General features: G+C 38.4%; 3 protein-coding genes across 3 annotated transcripts; all 3 read right to left on the bottom strand.

Moving 5' to 3' along the window:
- Positions 1–2,187: 2,187 nt before the first annotated feature.
- LOC109181101 lies at positions 2,188–5,292 on the bottom strand. The gene is made up of 5 exons (XM_019330854.1): positions 3,711–5,292; positions 3,433–3,545; positions 3,196–3,309; positions 2,392–3,108; positions 2,188–2,336 (listed from the first exon to the last, which is right to left on the bottom strand). Exons 1-4 carry the CDS (start codon positions 5,290–5,292, stop codon positions 2,407–2,409), a joined length of 2,511 nt encoding a protein of 836 aa, XP_019186399.1. The 3' UTR covers positions 2,188–2,336; positions 2,392–2,406.
- A 1,006-nt stretch (positions 5,293–6,298) lies between these two features.
- On the bottom strand, positions 6,299–10,092 carry LOC109181345. The gene is made up of 5 exons (XM_019331094.1): positions 10,015–10,092; positions 7,926–9,707; positions 7,747–7,838; positions 7,405–7,596; positions 6,299–7,311 (listed from the first exon to the last, which is right to left on the bottom strand). Exons 2-5 carry the CDS (start codon positions 9,505–9,507, stop codon positions 6,535–6,537), a joined length of 2,643 nt encoding a protein of 880 aa, XP_019186639.1. The 5' UTR covers positions 9,508–9,707; positions 10,015–10,092; the 3' UTR covers positions 6,299–6,534.
- A 2,600-nt stretch (positions 10,093–12,692) lies between these two features.
- LOC109182359 (PAN domain-containing protein At5g03700) lies at positions 12,693–14,571 on the bottom strand. The gene has a single exon (XM_019332517.1). The coding sequence runs from the start codon at positions 14,492–14,494 to the stop codon at positions 12,959–12,961; it is 1,536 nt and encodes a 511-aa protein (XP_019188062.1). The 5' UTR covers positions 14,495–14,571; the 3' UTR covers positions 12,693–12,958.
- Positions 14,572–16,236: the final 1,665 nt, after the last annotated feature.

Below are 16,236 nucleotides of genomic sequence, written 5' to 3'. Positions count from 1 at the left end.
AATTTACCGAATTCGAGACCTCTGGTTATGTTAGAAGAGATACATGCATATCATAATATTCATATGCGTGGCCGGCGTGGGTTATAATTATTAAGATAGGAATATTATGGTTAGGATATGTCAAAAATACGTAATTATTTATGAATTGACTGACCCACTGCCAGTTAATATATAAAGAATCTCTTCAATCTAATACAATAATTACAGGTTATTACGTTCTCGTAAAGAATACTAGGGAGTGATTTTTGTAAGAGGACAAAGAATTACTCTTGGTATAATTATTACTCCACAATGAAATAATAAATTTGATCTAAATTTTTTGACTACCATGATGACTTTAAATTTAGTAATCCACTTTTGGTTTCATCATTGTTCATTTTTCGAGTTTCTAAATTATTCCTATTCTTGTTCTTGTCAAATTTAGACATTAATAACTCTACCTTAGTGCAAATTACTACGCAACATAAGTAAACGATACAAGAATGATCATGTGTGACGAGTTCAATCAAATCATGTCCCACTCATTCGGTCACCTTCTGATGAGCATCATAGTTTTTTTTGTTTGACCATAAATTTCCTCGATCATATTTTGAGGTTAAACATTACTATCGGAATCGAGTATTCATTTGAATGTTTGTACAGTACAACAGTACTTTGAAAAAAGGCATAAAAATCATGCATTGATAAACTTAGGTTTGTTCTGTGGCATTATTTGTAGTAGGAAAGTTGGTCTAAGTTAGTTGGATCTGTTGCTTAAAATATGAAACCATCTGTTTCAATGATGCACTGACCACAACTACCATTTAAGGAAGTACAACGAAGTTGGAAAAAAAACAAGCGCCACCTAATTAGATTATATTGAATTGAGAGATCTATCCAACATCAAAACGTTGTCAAACATCATAAACAATCATACTTTCATATCATAACTTTTTAATCAAAGTTTAAAAATGAAAATCCACACATAAATTTATGTATAGGTAATGCTATATATTTGTCATTTTTTTTGGTAGACAAATTATATTATACTGTAATTTTATTGGACAAAAGCCTAGAGAACCAAGTTCAGCATTTCAAATGTCTATGCTCATTCCAAGCATCAATCGTTATATTTGGATCAAGGTTCATTTTGCATGGTCCAAGTTCAAAGTAGCATGGTAAATTACTATTCACACTTTTCGCCACACTTCCCACACACTACACTCATGATGTACTTCTAGTGTAATGTTTATGTGCATTAAGTTTTGTTTTTATAAACTGATAGAAGGAACATTATGATCCTACTACAAAGTTAATGAAAATAGACATGATGTACATGATGCTTAGTGTTTATGTATATTAAGGTTTAAGTTTATGATCAGATAGAACTAACAAATATTATGGACATAATACATCATGAATGCTATTAAACATGATGTACTGGTTGACGACTTAATATAAACGACACCGTTTTGGACAGTGTCCACAATTTTATTTGCATTCGAAACAGGATGCAAGCTGCTACCCAAATATAAAGAAAATCAAGTCCACCATCCTACAAATATAAGAAAATAAAGTTGTAATTTTGCTACCCAGTAGCGGTGTTACACAAGTATAAGGAAAATCACGCCCAACATCACTATTGCAGGCACACGTGCATTCGAAACGTGATACAAATTGTTACGCAAGTAAAAGAAAATAAATTTGTATTTTTACTATCAGTTATAACTTTTGAGTCTCGAGAGATTCTTCCCCATGACACAATGAGCAAATTAAAGAAAAACCAACAGTCTTATTCCTTAGATGCCCAGAAAATGCATCAATCATAATGGCAAAAACTTTCCCAAGTTGAAGCATTTTGACATGCAACAGCAAAACAGTGCATGTTATGATGGTTCTGTTGGAGCTGAAAGCGAAGGAGCAACCAATATTGGGACCAGAAGCCACTTGCATCCTAATCATGGCGCACAAGAAAGCCTTTCCTCATTGAAGGAGACATATTCTGATGCAAGATAAGGCTTCAATTCAACTGAGTTTTTTTAATTTTTATTTGCAGTAATGGCAGGGTGTGAATGGCTCCATTCATGATGTCCCATTTGTTTAGTATCCGAGAATGTTTTTTAGCAGCATTCAAGAATGGAAAACCATGAAGGACCACCAACGTGGTCTGCAATTATATGTTGCAGCATCCATGGATGCTGATGAGAAAACATAAAAGATCAGATCAGTCTTGGATGAGAAGCTACCTGCACCCTTTCACATTAATCTAAAGTAACATTTTTCAAGTCATTTACATTAGTTTCTGAGTCTAACATCACCACAAAATGGATATGTTTAACGGGCTCGATCTGATCTGCTGAGCATGATAACAGAAAGAAAAAAAAAAAAAAACTTATATTCTTATGCAGGAATCTGCAAAGTTGAAGCTTACGAATCAGTGATCTTTAACCTGATGTCTGCCCAACTAGCCTCCACTTGAGCAATGACAGAATCAGCTTCTTCCTTTTTCTTCTCCAAACCACAAAACTTGGCGTTCACCTCGTTCAGTGCATCTAGCTTGGGAGAGCACGAGTTTTTCAGGTTTAACTGCTGCTTCTCGATGTCTTCCTTACTTTTCTCTGCCTCCTTCAGGCTCTCTTTGAGTTGCAGGATTTTGATGTTAAGTTTCTCGAGTTTGTTCTTTAGGAACGTGTGGGATTCCTCTGCTTTCGTTAGTTCATCCACCAGGGATACTTTCTCGGCCACCTTAGCACGATACTCCTCGTGATCCTTCTTTGCCTGATAGAAATCCGAGCAAAGCAATGGGAGGTCTAGTTTGAGTTTCTTCAAAGCACACGTTTTTGAAACAGGCAGATTCGGTGAGGCAGCATAAATGGGGATCGAAGCATCAAGTGCAGAACGGTTATCAGGAAGAACAGCATCCTCAAAAGGCATTTGGAGGAATTTGTGAACATTGCTTCGGGATTTTGCAATAGATTCAGCAGAGTGGCGAGGCTTCTTCAGTGAGGGCAACTCAACATCTGCAGTTTGAGCTTGTTTAAGTTGAGTTGCAACCTGAGAAAAGAAGTCTGCAATTTCGCTAGAAGGATCAGCAGGCGTGACTTCATCCATTGCCCCGATCCCAACATCCTGGAAACAACTTAAGACATGAAACACCGGATTTTGATTCTAACAATAACATTAAACTATGCTAAAGTAACAAGAACATTTATTTACTTTATCGTATGGAAGAGGCGAGGTGAAAGAGCGAATTCCATCTGACACTGAAGTGTCACCATCAGTCTTGTGACTCGAACTGGTTTCTACCAAGCCATGGCATAAAGGAGAAGTCTTGGTGATTCCAAAAACATGAAAAGGAAACAGAAGAGGCAAATCAGAAAGAAGGATTTACGACATATGCAGATATGGAAATGCGTTTGAAGATTTAAGGATGAAATGTGTTTGAAGATTTACATGTTCGAATTTTCTCTTTGCCTTCATGGATGGCTTCTCCTCCATTTCATGTGAACATCCTTGTTCATCATAACCCCCCTTCTCGGATTCGTTTAAGGATGAAATGAGAAGCCCTGACAAAAAACAAGGAATTACTGTCAATCAAGTCTGAGAGGAACTTTTCATCATTTCATTTGATATGCAAGTGAGGACAGTTTGATCCAGAAATCTGAAAAAGGATAAATGAACGATTATATCTTTCTTAATAGAAACACAGCAGAATAAAATCAAGATTATACCTTCATATATCCCTTTCTTCTTTATGGAAGTTTCTTTAGAAACCTTCACACTACTACAGCATGATGGATCCTGCAGTTTCACAGCTTCCCAATTGATACAAAGAGGAATAGCAACAGGAATCGCGCCTTGTAAGGGGAAGACCCGATCGAGGATATCATCAGCTGATTTTGTCCATGTTTTAGCTACATATATCATCCACCACGACTCGAACGATTTACTACACTTTGACTCTGCAGAGCCGCCTTCAAGAAATGAGAACTTCCTCCTTAATTTCTCAAACCTCTGATTAGCTTCTTCAGGCGTTTTCACTGACCGAGACAGAACTTGAGCTGAAGAATGAGTTGCAGACTGAAGAGGAGGCAGTGGAACACCCTGCCTCATCCCCAGCTGCCGAGCAAACTGATTGGGCGAGTAATACTCCACCCCACACTTGCAGCAACCCGACTTAACCCTCGGGCAACCTGCAAGGCAAAGTGACAATGTTCGAGCAACAAAATAGCTACCCCACATATCCACCAACTCTTTCCTACTCCCTTTTGCACTGTTAGGATACAAAGACTCCTGAAACCATTTCGGGGCAGCCACGGTGCAATGTGGAATAAACTGGGTAGCAGTTCTAGCAGGGCATGTGTAAAAGAACTTAAAATATTGACTAAAGCTTCTGGGTTGTAGCTGGCCTCTAGCCAAACCCACCCCATAGCTGATCTTATCATCATCTGTGCCAATGCCATTATCCTTAGGCCTAACTTCTGGGAAATATGAGTGCAGCCAAAGCTGTAGGATCCAAAAGGGTCCCCCAGAACGGCCAAATTTGTTCCCAACAATCCCTTTACAAGTATGATAAAGATGGCATAACACTAAGGGAGCTAAACCCAGCTTCTTGCCAGTGGCAAGAGCAAATGCTAACTGTGCATACTTTCTTGAAATTCTCTCAGAAGTATCACAGAACACAAATTTTGACAGCCACATAATCAAGAAAGAAACATGTTCATGTTCTGTAACTGTTCCTGTTTTCCCAACCGAAGCCTCAAGAAATTTCCCATAGGCAAAGATTTCTTCCCCCTCCTCAGTACGAGGGAACTCATAGTTGGTTTCATTGCGAAGAGCAAAGGCTTCGTCCCCATGTGGCCGGAGCCCAGTCAAGGAAACGATGTCTACCACGGTCGGGGACATCATTCCAAACCTAAAGTGGAAAGCATTATGCGAACTCGACCAGAAGCAAAGGGCGGCGTAAAGAAGATTCTTGTCCTTGGGGATTTCAATCTTGGAGAGCTGAATGGCGTCGTATATCCCTATCGATTTCCAAAGTTTCCATTTTTCCTTCTCTACTCGGTTTACCCAGTTCGCCCAGTTCACGTTTACGAACGGCCATAGCCTGAAAGGCTTGTCATTCTTGAACAACTCGGGTTGTAAAGAATGCAGGAGGAGCTCTCCCCCTTCGTGTAGTGGGTAGCGAGAGGCGAGCTTTGAAGGAGACTCGTCGGCGTCGGCGCATGGTCCTAGGATGTAATCAGAGGGAGATGATGAAGTAGTAGGGACGAATACCTCGTCGATGATCTTGTCTGGCTTCAAAGCTTGCATTTTTTTTCTGCAAAAACGATGTTGTTGGGGACCGAGGTTGTTTCTTCCTGCCTACGTGAGTATATGAGCATCATCTATGACTTCTAGAGAGTGGAATTAGATAGTCTGAAGAAGTCACATCACTTTATATTAGGGTTTTTTTAATATGCAATTCGTTTTCTCAAGTTAGGGCAGACTAATTTTGAATTCCTTGAAACTCTTTCTGGGAGTTATTGAATGAGGTAAATTATAAATCGTCATGTCCGGTGGCCTATACACTTTGCATGCACACAATCGATATATCCATCTTCAAGAATTCCATACAGCAGACCGACAAGTATTTGGTGTTCAGAATGAGTAATCTCACAAAGAGGATGAAATAAAGATATAAGTAGACACAATAATTTTAACTTAAAAATCGAAAGGTAAAAACTACGAGCATTTTTGTGCAATATCAAGCCATAAATTCAATCACTATCTTTTGGTAATTTTGTACATATTGTATTGTTGTCTTCTCCAAAGAGATGGAGGCCCCTCCCCATTCTTTGTTCTAACTAAGGCTTTTATAATTTATAATAATAGAGGAATAGGTAGGAAGGTAACGGTAATTTTATGGGTAATTAATGGAATTAATGGTTATTATGGGTAATTAATGAAATATTTATGGGTAATTATATTAATGTTATAATTTCTTCTCCCAAATTAATGTTATAATTTAATGAGAGGGAAGGTTATGGAAGGAGCTAGGGAGCCAAGACTGATTCGTCACGTCCCGAGTGTTGACTGCTGATGAGCTCGAGTGTCATACCCGACTGCTAGACTGAAACTATACTTAGTATAAATATAAATACAATAATAAAAATCGATATTATCCCTATAAAGAATTAAAGAAATGCATACTATGTTGTAGGAGTTTGCAGGATTGTAAGTTGTAACCTTGCTTTAGGAGGCAAGGATGATGAACATGAAACCTGAAACAGCAACCATGAACACATGTTCTAGGCTTCAGAAAGATTACATATACAGCAACCTTAAATAGATCAAACATAGGATTCAAAACACATGTTGTCACAAAAGGGGTATGATTTACATGCATGCATGCATCTTTCTTGGAAGCCAAGATACTGAAAGGGATATACATGCATATATATCTGCATGCTGTTCAAAGCTGGAAAATAAACAGCTAAACATACTTGCATGCTCCGGCACCTGCAAAATCGAGCATTTAGGATGTACGATTCTGCTGGAAACATATGATCGATTTCAAGGCTGTGGCGGCTGCATTAGTTTGTGTTTGAAGTCTGCCCAGCTAGCCTCTACTCGGGCGATATCTGAATCAGCCACTTCTTTCTTCTGTTCCATGGCAGGGAGCTCGGATTCTATTTCGTCTAGTGCAGAACATTTTGTGAAGGAATCCTTGGCCAAACTCAGTTTCTGTGTCTGAATCGCTTTCTTCTGCTGTTTTGCCTCCTTCCAGCTTGTCTTCAGCTCCTTGATTTGGTTCTTGATGGAATCCATGGTGGAATCGAGCTTATCGTGATTGTCTTTCAGGTCATGGTAGAGCTCTTGGCCTCGTTTGAGCTCGTCGACCAGAAGCACTTTCTTGGCAGATTTCGTGTAGAACTCTTCCTGGTCCTTCTTTGCTCGACAAAAACTGGAGCAGAGGTCTGGGAGACTCGTTTTGAGTGTCTTCAAGGCAAATGTGGTGTCGATCGAGAGATCTGAAGCAGCAGTGTATGTAGAGAGTGCAGCGTTTAGAGCCGAGAAGTTTTCAGCTGCGAGAACGTCTTGGAAAGGCATCAGAAGAAATCTCGATATGTCATCTTTTGCTTTTGCCAGCATTTCTGCTGAGGGTGGAGACGTGTTTAGAGCCGATGTTTCATCGTCCATGGGAGGAGAATGGCATGCAGAAAAGCTGAGAAATTGCGCCTTTCTGATTTGGGTTTCCACTTTCGCAAAAAAGTCCTCAACGTTAGACAATTCGATAGGCATCTCATCAGTCTCGGCTAACGATGGGCAAGGCATGGTTCGGTCTACCTCCTGAGTAAATAAAAAAGTTAGAACTCGATCGAAAGAAATAGAAATATATTACTCCATATATATACAATACCAGAGTAAAGAAGTCGAAATTACTTCTTCTGAAGTGAAGGATGAGGCGGAGGAGGGTGTATCATCATCCAAAACCGAGCTGCCATTATCCGTTTTCCCTTCAACTACAGTCGTCTCAACAGACGGCTTGCTAGAGTACAAGGCCACGGGAACAGATTTGACTATAGGTTTGCCTTGAGGTGGTGGTTCTCGATGCATAGAAGGCTTGGATATTTTCTAAAACACGACCGGGGAAATAATTAGGTCTAAGAATTCACTCTTTGTTTTTTTTGAGTACTACTGACTCTGTTACAATGTAGTATCTGTTCATAGCTAAGGTCTAAGAATTCACTTGAAAAAACAAATGCTTAATTGACTAAATTTTACCTTGAAAGATTGTGTGTTTCCCTTCTTTATCGAAGGCTTCCCCGCTTTGTTATGTGGGATTTTTCGTCTATTGAGAAACGGGGCAGAATTCCCTGAACAAATGACAACCTCGATCTTACAAGGTATATATGCTAAGATTAGGCCTTAGAATTTAACAACAAAAGACTAACCATATATACCTTCGCACTTCATTTTCTTGTTACTGGCAAATTCTGCAGCAGACTGTTCGTACCTTGCCCGCATGGCATGTGAACTGAGATTAACTATAGTCGGTGGTGCCTTGCTGATGATTTTTGTGGTTGAGCTCGTTTGAGTACTACGTATATAAGCCGACCACCAGGAATCAAAAAATATAGTAGATTTTGGATTAACGTTAAAGGGAACAAAAGAGAACTTCCTCTTTAGCCTATCAAACATCGAACTGGCCTCCTCAACACGATCCAACGACTGAAACACTAGTCTTCGAGAATTGGCGGGGGGTTGGCACAGAGGAAGAGGGACAGCCTGTGTCATCCCGAACTGTCGAGCAAACTGGTTCGGATTATAATGTTCTACTTTGCATTTGCATTTGCATTTGCAATTCGGAGATCCATCGACAAGGAGACTATAGTGGAGGTCACGTGGAAGAAGGTAACTTGCCCAAATATCGTTCACCTCTTTCGAATGAAATTTGGGATCGAGTGACCTCTTAAACCACTCGGGACCATAAGTTCCGGAAGAAAACGGAGTGAACTGACTAGGAGCTCTAGACGAGCACGTTAGGAAGAACGTGAAGCATTGGTTGAACGTTTTAGCCCTTAACACGCCTTTAGCCAAAGGAAACCCGTACGTTTGAGCACTAACAGTATCAGATATCAACGGTCCATATTCTGGAAAATAGGATTGTATCCAAAACTGTAAGATCCACAAAGGACCCCCTCCACCATCGAACTCGTTCATAACGATATCCCTGCATACATGATAGAGACTAGACAAGACCATAGGAGCCAACGCGAGCTTCCTGCCAGCAGAAAGGGCAAACGCTAATTTGGTATATTCTTTCATCATGCTCGGAGAAGAATTGCAGATCAGATATCTCGAGAGCCACATAACGAGAAACGAGATATGTTCGTCCTCTGTCACTGCAACACCACCCATCGAGACATCCAAGAATTTGCAATAGCTAAACTGTTCGTCGCTACTTATCCTTTTCATACCAAAATCCTCACTCGATTCGAGCGTGCTGAGAACGCCACAGACTTCCTCCCCGTGTGGCATAAACCCCGTCAATGCAACTACATCTAGTACCGTCGGGCTCATCATCCCAACGCTAAAATGGAACGAATTAGTCGAGACTGACCAAAAGAACAACGCGGCATAAAGCAGATTCTTGTCCATGGGAATATCAATCTTCGAGAGCTGAATAGCATCGTAGATCCCAGCAGCCTTCCAGACCTTGCCTTTCGCCTTTGCTACCCGATCAACCCAATCAATCCAAGTTCTATTCACAGTTGGCCATGACCTCATTGTCTTACCTATATTGTGCCTATCAGGCTCAAGCGAGCGGTGGAACAGCCTCTCCCCTTCCGCCAACGGGTAAAAACACGAAACCTCTGATGGAATCTTGGTCTTAAAACATGGTCCTAAAATGAAGTCAGATTCAGATCCAGGCACACACACAAATATCTCATTATCAATCAGCTCTTGGTCCAACCCTTTCAGTTGCTCTGCCAACTTCTTAGATGGCTCACAAATTTCATCATTCGAGTTTGTAAACGCCATTGGGATCTGGGACTTGGGATTGTCTTTCTCAGAAACAGTTAGTTTAATAAGCCTTTAAGGTATGAACTCATGTACTATGATGTACAAAAACCAGCAGAAATCTCAACAAACTATCAGAAAATCACAACAGCACCTACAGATTTGCTAAGGAGAAGCTTATTTATGGAAACCATTTCAGAAGATCATGACTAGAATCAACTCTGCACACGAAGATGGGAAATCATTAAATTCTCAGAAACCTTAAACCGTTCAAAAGACGGCAACTTTGGAAAAATTCACGCACGCGGAGTAAAACCCATAATTTGCTTAAGTAGATTTCAGTTATAATTGCAACCCAGAATGCATTAGTACAAACACTATGAATTCATCGATCTTTATCGATAACTTAAACTTAACAACGCAGAAAAATGTGATCTTGAACTTCCATGCAAATAAAAGTGCAATCTGGGCAGTGTATTTGGATGAAAAATGAAGAATTAAATCTAAGTAGAATGAAATAATACTGACCGATCGTACTAAGTTTCGGCGGATTGTTCGTTGTTCAGGACGACATTAATTTGCTCAACATTTCTGCTTGTACTTCGATCAGACAATGTCCTAAGTTTCATAGGAAATCGAGGAAGACAATGCATCATGCTGCTGAGTGCTGATCAATGATCATCATTGTACACGTGTAGTGACCAAATCGATTTGTGTGGGGGCTTCTTGTGGGCCCCAGCATGAAGGCCCAATTGTACTTTTTAAACGATTTCATCACTAGTATTAGCCCAAGCCCAATTACATAATTTTTTTGAATACTATTGACTCTATTACAATGTAATATATGTTCTATACTCTCTCTAAGTATTCTAGTACAAAGAGTCAATTTCCCACCATTGAAATTTGATTCTGTAACCTTCTTTCAAGGGGAGCCACAGAGGTGTTATCTGAGCACAATGTGCTTAGCTATGATCCAATTACATTAAATAGACAAATCATCAATCGTTATATCGTGGATCAGGGTCCACAGTGCAATGCACACAATTCATGTTCATAATGCACAGAATTTATGTTCATAATACACATGTACATAAACACGATATAATGAACATAAATTTTGTGCATTATGAACATGAATTATGTGTATTATATAGCTGAGTACACATAAACACTTAACATAATACACAAAATTCATGTTCATTATATTGTATTTATGTGTGTGTCTTATGAACATGAATTTTGTACATTATAAACATGAATTGTGTGCATTATGAAACCAAATTCTTGTATTTAACCAGGATCTACAATGTACAGTGGACCCTGGTCCACGATATAATTTGCCGGCAAATCATACCATCTGCAGTTATACCATGGATCCGGGTCCAAAAGCACAATTTATTACTAAATGTTCAGAATTTACATACTGAATGTTCACAATTTGAATTGTGAACATTCAGTATGTAAAACATTCAGTATGTAAATTGTGTAACATTCAATATGTAAATTGTGAACATTCAGTAGGTAAATTGTGTAATTTTAGACATAGATTCATCTTACAAGGTGGACTCGAGTTCACAGAATAATTTGTCTTATACCACATTACCATGAACCTGGCTCATTATGTGTTGACTTATTTTGTAAATAAGTTAACAATTTATGTGTCTATAAATTAATTGAAGGCACACTACATGTTAACTACAAACACATGCACTATTAACTCTAGGTACAGAATATGTTAATTACATACGCATAATATATTATTAACATATTAGGTGTCTGTAGTTAACATATTTTGTACCTACAATTAACAGTTTGTGTTTGAAGTTACCATTTTATGTGCATTTCGTTAACATGTGATGTTCCTTCAATATATCAATTGCAGACACATAATTTTTGAATTAGGATCCACAATGTAAGATGAACTAAGGTCCATGGTATAACAATTGCATTAAATATGTGCCAAGTCACATATATACACACACACACACACACACACACACAAAATATCTGCTATCTTCACTATTTTAATTGAGACTAATACAAACACAATCTAGGTCACTTTAGTAAAGTTTGACTTTTAATCAAATCTCCGACGATTTTATAGTCACATTAATAATATGATCTTTCATTACTATTTTTTTTTTTTTGGCATACTCGTCAAAGCTCTCAATATCCAATAGTTATATAAAAGTTTGTAATGATCTTTTCCTTCCAGAGCCAACACAAATTAGACTAAACGACCTGATAAATGAGGAGAATAATATGAGTAATGGATAAAATAAGACATTGAATAGCAAAGTATCTTTTTCAATCTATATTGATCTTTAAGTTGAATAATAAATAAATTATCAGATTACAATACTTTTTTTTACTATGTCAATCTACATTGATGTCTTTTGTATTCCGTCGGCACAATCACATATATTATTTGATTACATCTACTATATATTATCAACTTTTGTTTTCACATTATTTATTTAAAAAGGACATATCACATATTCAAAAAATATATTCATGTGTGATTTTATCATATACAAAAGATTCGAACCCCATAAAAATTCTACAACTATATAACATAGAATTTTTATTTTTAGATTGAGAAAAGTTTACAAGTAACAGCTCAACAAGGCTGTCATTATCCTATATTCTTATATTACCACCTCAGCAAAACAAGTACAATATTGTATATAGTAAAGTCATTGACTGGATCTTTGCCCTATCTGATGAGTGATGACCAACTCCCTCTTCAACTTTTTGTGGCACACCACTTTCTATTAAGACGCCCCCTTTTTCTTCTTGTCTAACTTTTATAAAATATTAGGATCATTGAAGGGCCCCCACAAGCTAAGAGCAAAAGAAATGGTGAGCCATCCCCTTCAAAGATGTACGTCATCCCTTACCTCATCTTCCAACCTCCAAAAGAAGACTAGATTTTTTGTCTCGCTGTATTCGAGAAAAGAGACTAATATTCAAAACTCAACAGTAACAGTGTGAGGATTATGTTTAAACTGAGCAGATTTCTTGTACGCATCGAAATTTGACCATGTCTATTAAGCTATTGGATTATCATAATTTACCTCCTTTCACATACTCTGTCCAGCCAAAACATAGGGATCTTTAAGGTTGGAGATTCAACATTTTGAAAGATTCAACATATTGAAAGAATAGATATTTATTTCAATAACATAAACAAAGAAAATTTATAATAATTTTTATAATGCGATTTATCTCTTTCATATAATTTACAAACTATTAAATAAAAATAAATTTACCCAATACATATTCTTAAGTAATGACTTCAAATTTCTTTCATTACTTTCCAAAAACAATTTATATGAATTTAAGTCAAACAACTTATGTGACATGGGTTACTAACAATGGTTGAGTTTTCTCGAAAGATCATAAAAAACCTACAAACAAAGTTGAGAAGTTTCAAAGTCAAGAAGCTATCCAATTTGCACCACTAATTTACTCATCTTTTGCTTAGCTCAATTGACCTAAAACTCTCTGCACCTAAATGCTTGTATGGTCCAACACCAATGCCAATTTCTTCTTCTCCATACCCACCCACCCCTCTCTTTCCCTTTCTACACTTATACCACCCCACCCCTACCCCACCAACCACCAAGATGGCCCCACACAATAGCCCCAACCCTACCCATACCCCCACCCTCATCTTGCGTTTCCCTGCACCCTCCCTCACCTTAAAGAAACCCATCTTGCTCTCATCCATGACTCTCACTAGTGTCCCGACAGGGTATTCTAGCGTGTAGCAGAACCCAGACGAGTTACTGTACACCGCACCCCAACATGAGCAGTTCACTTCACATGCACTCTCGCATTCCTCGAAAGACTCCATTTTTACGTAACCCATCAGCTCCTTGAACGGCAGTTCCACGCCGTTCCTTCTCAGCGTCTTGTACTTGCTCTGAAAGGCTTGGCATAGGTCGCCGGAATCTTGATTCTCCGGCGAGGCGCACGTGCCCGAGGCGGTGAGTTCCGTCGCGTTGTCCAGGCAGGAGCAGCCTTTGCCCGGCTCGCACAGGCCGTACGACCCGCAGGCGTTTGGTAACTCGCACGGGTCGGATATGGCGTTGTAATCCGGGGCCCAACTTGACCCGGTCCAGAAATACCCGTTTAGGTTTCCGTCTTGTTCTAGACGGAGACGGCGGACGCCGGAGACAAACACTTGGTAACTGTTGAAAGACTCCACGTCAACCGGAACCGACCCGTTTTGGTACATGCCCAAATACCCGTCCGACTTGAGTATAGCGTAAATGGGTCCTTGGCCGTTTATAATTTCTGCTTTGGCTTGTAACGCCGTGTGCTTCCAATATAATTGACCCGGATCCGGCCCGTGCCCGAACTTGGCATAGAGCCCGATGAAATCAGAGCCCAATCGCATGGAATAAAGCCCGTTTGAGGAGACAAGGCTCATGGCACTAGTGAAATTCTGATTCTCGACGAGGGTATTTGTGGGAAAGTCAAAGCTCTGCCACAAGACAGACTCAAAGCTCACTCCTTTCTGAATTTGGAGATTCGAGGTGTTGGAGAGCCAAACGCGGTCTCCGTCGGTGTAAGTTGACCAAAACACCCCTGACCTCGGATCGGACACCACCAGGCTGCCGTTGAAGAAGAGCTCAGTACCGCCGGTCCATCTCGGTAATGGGGTCATCTTCGCCGTCCATAGAGATTCCGATGACCGGACATGCACGACGGCGAGGGCGAGGTGGGTTTCCTCAACTCGGAGGAAACCCAGTGAGTAGTTACCAGTGGAATCTCTCAAAAGAGACTGAAAAGACGAAACAGAAGGATCTGGAGTAGCTTTGAAGCCTTTCAGAAGCTCTTGTGCGGCGGTAGCGCCGCCGCAGCACCGCCACGAGCTTGAACAGAGTGAAAACATGACAGCCAGCAAGAGGAGGCTGTGATGAGTCAAGTTAACTCGAGCCACCGAGTCGACGAGTTGTCGCTCCATGCACAGATATATCAGCCATGCTTTGAGCGCCATGAAGACAGCGTTTGTATCTTTCCAAATTAGGTCTATATTCTATAAATAAGAGGTTTTCATCTGCCATTGATTCAGACAGAATAATATATATATATATATATATTACTGAAAATTATGGAATTTCCACCAACTGATGAAACTGATCTTAAATTAAATCAAAAGTCTTGTTTCAACCACTTTTAATATTTAAGACTATTTTCAAGTGGCAGAAAATTTCATAATTTTCAACAATGATATATTACTACTAATTTTGTTATAATGTAATATCTGTTAAATCAAAACTCTATCTACATCGAAAATTCATGTTGGTTTTGAATAATTATAAAAATATGTGTAAATTAACAATTTAATATTGGGGTCTGTGATCCACTAATTAAGTGATAACTTTAATTAGATGCATGTTTATATTGTAAAGTGGCAGAGAGACAAAAGGGTAATGATAAAATATTTTGGTGGCTGGATCTACCCTAAGAAATATTTCATAATAATATTGGCATATTGCACATCATTTTATTGGTATATTTAATTAAGATGTAATAATAATATGGAAGCGATTATAAATAAAATAAAAAATAAAAAAATAGAATATATAATCCAACCATTTAGAGAAGTTGGTAAGTAAGCTGGTAATGCAATTCGAAAGTTGAGTTTCAAAATTTTGAGTCAGATTTTTTATCTTTACGATCAGGAGTTAGATTTTTAAATTATAAATTATACTTTTTCATGTGAGTAAGATCTTTTATATGTGCATTAGGTTTGACTTTGATTGATGATTGGGTGTATTAATAATTTTTGTGTATTCACTACCTCAGATCAAATGCTGCATCAATGTCAACAATACACCAAGAAACATTATTCTAAGGAAGTCAAACAAATGGACAGCAGCCTAAAATAAAATCCCATGTTGCCACTTGCAAGCTGGGGTTGAAACTGCCAATATAATCAATTCAAGATCGATCACATTATCATGTATGTCACGGTTAAAGTCGTCTCTTTGGGTGGTTAGGACTTTGGAGAAACATAAAAGAAGCATTCATGGCGGTTGGAATTCAAGAATGGTTTGTTGGGTTAGGCTACTGCCACTCCTATACTAAATTTATATTTTTCTTTGGTCTAATAAAATACAACTACAAATTTTATGAGAGACTAAGTTTTAATTTTTCTTTTAACAAGATCGATATTTGTATGTAGTATTTGAGATTGATCATGTTTATTTCTTTCTAACATATTCTTAAAAAAAGCCTAACTCAACATCATTTGGCCGAGACATGTTGTAAAGTTTAACAACTAGTTTCATCTCTCTTTAAGATATTTTTCTTCTTAAATCAAAAAATTATACTGCATAACTAGATCGAAGAAGTACTAACTACTAATTAAGCGATTGGTGAACGTCTAATTTATAACTTAGCATGATATAGATAGTACGAATTATTCTTTAAAAAAAATGTCAAATTAAATACATTAAAGTGTGGATGTGAATACATTAAATTGTCTATTTGGTTCAAATTAGACTCATCTTTGCATGATGGATTTGGTTTTGGGATCCAAATATATATATTTAATGTCTATAATTTCTCACAATTGATAATACTCCTTAGGCCCAAACATTGTGGGGCTGTACCTCAAAAATACTTTAAGGAAGCATTTGGTTTAAGAGTCCAAATTGAAATCATAATAAGAATTTTAGTGCTCCCTATTATATATTTAGTAATTGAAATAGATTTACATTCTCTCCCCTAAGC

This window comes from Ipomoea nil, unplaced genomic scaffold, assembly GCF_001879475.1.
Source record: "Ipomoea nil cultivar Tokyo-kokei standard unplaced genomic scaffold, Asagao_1.1 scaffold1043, whole genome shotgun sequence".
NCBI lineage: Eukaryota > Viridiplantae > Streptophyta > Magnoliopsida > Solanales > Convolvulaceae > Ipomoea > Ipomoea nil.
Note: the sequence above shows the minus strand (reverse complement) of the source record. Positions and strands in the feature narration are given on the sequence as shown.